Source organism: Mus pahari, chromosome 14 (genome assembly GCF_900095145.1).
Source record: "Mus pahari chromosome 14, PAHARI_EIJ_v1.1, whole genome shotgun sequence".
Lineage (NCBI taxonomy): Eukaryota > Metazoa > Chordata > Mammalia > Rodentia > Muridae > Mus > Mus pahari.
The window spans coordinates 82,732,460-82,733,798 of record NC_034603.1 but is presented as its reverse complement, the minus strand read 5'-3'; the positions used below and the strand labels follow the sequence as shown (position 1 = coordinate 82,733,798).

Sequence of the window (1,339 nt, the reverse complement as noted above, 5' to 3'; positions counted from 1 at the left end):
TTGAACTCAGGACCTCTGGAAGAGCAGCCAATGCTCTTAATCACTGAGCCAGCTCTCCAGCCAGGTACCATATCTTGATGCTAGAAAGGGAGGAATCAAAAGACAGGAGACAGCTGGACTGCTCTTGCAGAAAGAACCAGATTTAGTTCCCAACACCCACATCAGGTGGCTCTCATCAATCTGCAACACCAATTCCAGATCTCAAGTGTTCTGGTCTCCAGTACATATTAACTCATGTGATCACACCATACCAAGCAAACAGCTTTGTCACAATGGTTTTAATAGTGCGTACTACTGTTGGAAAGGACCAGAGTTCAGTACCCAGCACCCACCCATATCGGATAGTTCACAACTGGCTGTAACTCTGGTTCTAAGAAATCCAATGTCATCTTCTGATTTTCACAGGTATATGCACATATACATACTTTGTTAAAAATAAAATAAAACAAAAAAGAAAAAAAAATAAAAATAAATAAAAATAAAATAAGTCTGGACTGCAAAGACGGCTCAGGTTAAAAGCACTATTGTTGTAATCAAACCTGTGGCATATTTTCTCAGTTGATAACTGATATGGGAGGTGCCATCCGAAGCTGGAGGTCCTGGCTGCTGCAAGAAAGCAGACCAAGCAAGCCACTGCAGTACTGCAGTGTGCAGCACTCCTCCATGGCGTCTGCATTAATTTCTGCTAAACTGTGTGAGTGCCTGCTGCACAGAGCCCCAACCAAGCTCAATGCTCCGAGCACTGAAGAACACAAGCCTGGTAGTCATGTCTGTAACCCTGAGCTTGAGAAGTACAGGCGAGAGGACCAGAAACTCAAGAATACACACGTATTTGAGCATACACACAGCCTGTGCATGCCAGGTGTATGAAACCCAGGTTCGCCCTCATCTACTGACTGAGCTCAAGCAAAGAGCACAAGAAAAAAAAAGTGAATAAATAATAGGAAAGAAAAAAAAAAACGTAGCCTGGAGGGCTAGCCCAGCAGCAAGGCTCAGCAGTTGGGCACTTGAGCCCTGCCACCTCAAAAGGATCCTGATTCCTTGTCAGAAACACATGCTTAAGAAGCCATTTTTTCTTTTCCACTTTCCTTGTCTGCTGACCCCTGTATCTCTTTCATATTGAGACAGGGTTTGGCTTCTGCAGCTCTGGGTGGCCTGGAACTCACTCGGCTGACCACTAGCTCTTTTTTTTGTTTGTTTTGTTATTGTTTTTTTTTTGTTTTTTGAGACAGGGTTTCTCTGTATAGCCCTGGCTGTCCTGGAACTCACTTTGTAGACCAGGCTGGCCTCGAACTCAGAAATCAGCCTGCCTCTGCCTCCCCAGTGCTGGGATTAAAGG

General features: G+C 44.7%; 1 protein-coding gene across 1 annotated transcript in view; it reads right to left on the bottom strand.

The window, feature by feature from the left end:
* Nucleotides 1–1,339, bottom strand: part of Nup85 (nucleoporin 85) — an 18,080-nt gene that overhangs the window by 13,743 nt on the left and 2,998 nt on the right. Inside the window, exon 4 of the mRNA XM_021212748.2 lies at nt 567–606. Within this exon, the coding sequence (XP_021068407.1) occupies nt 567–606 (40 nt within the window). The remainder of the gene's footprint in view (nt 1–566; nt 607–1,339) is intronic.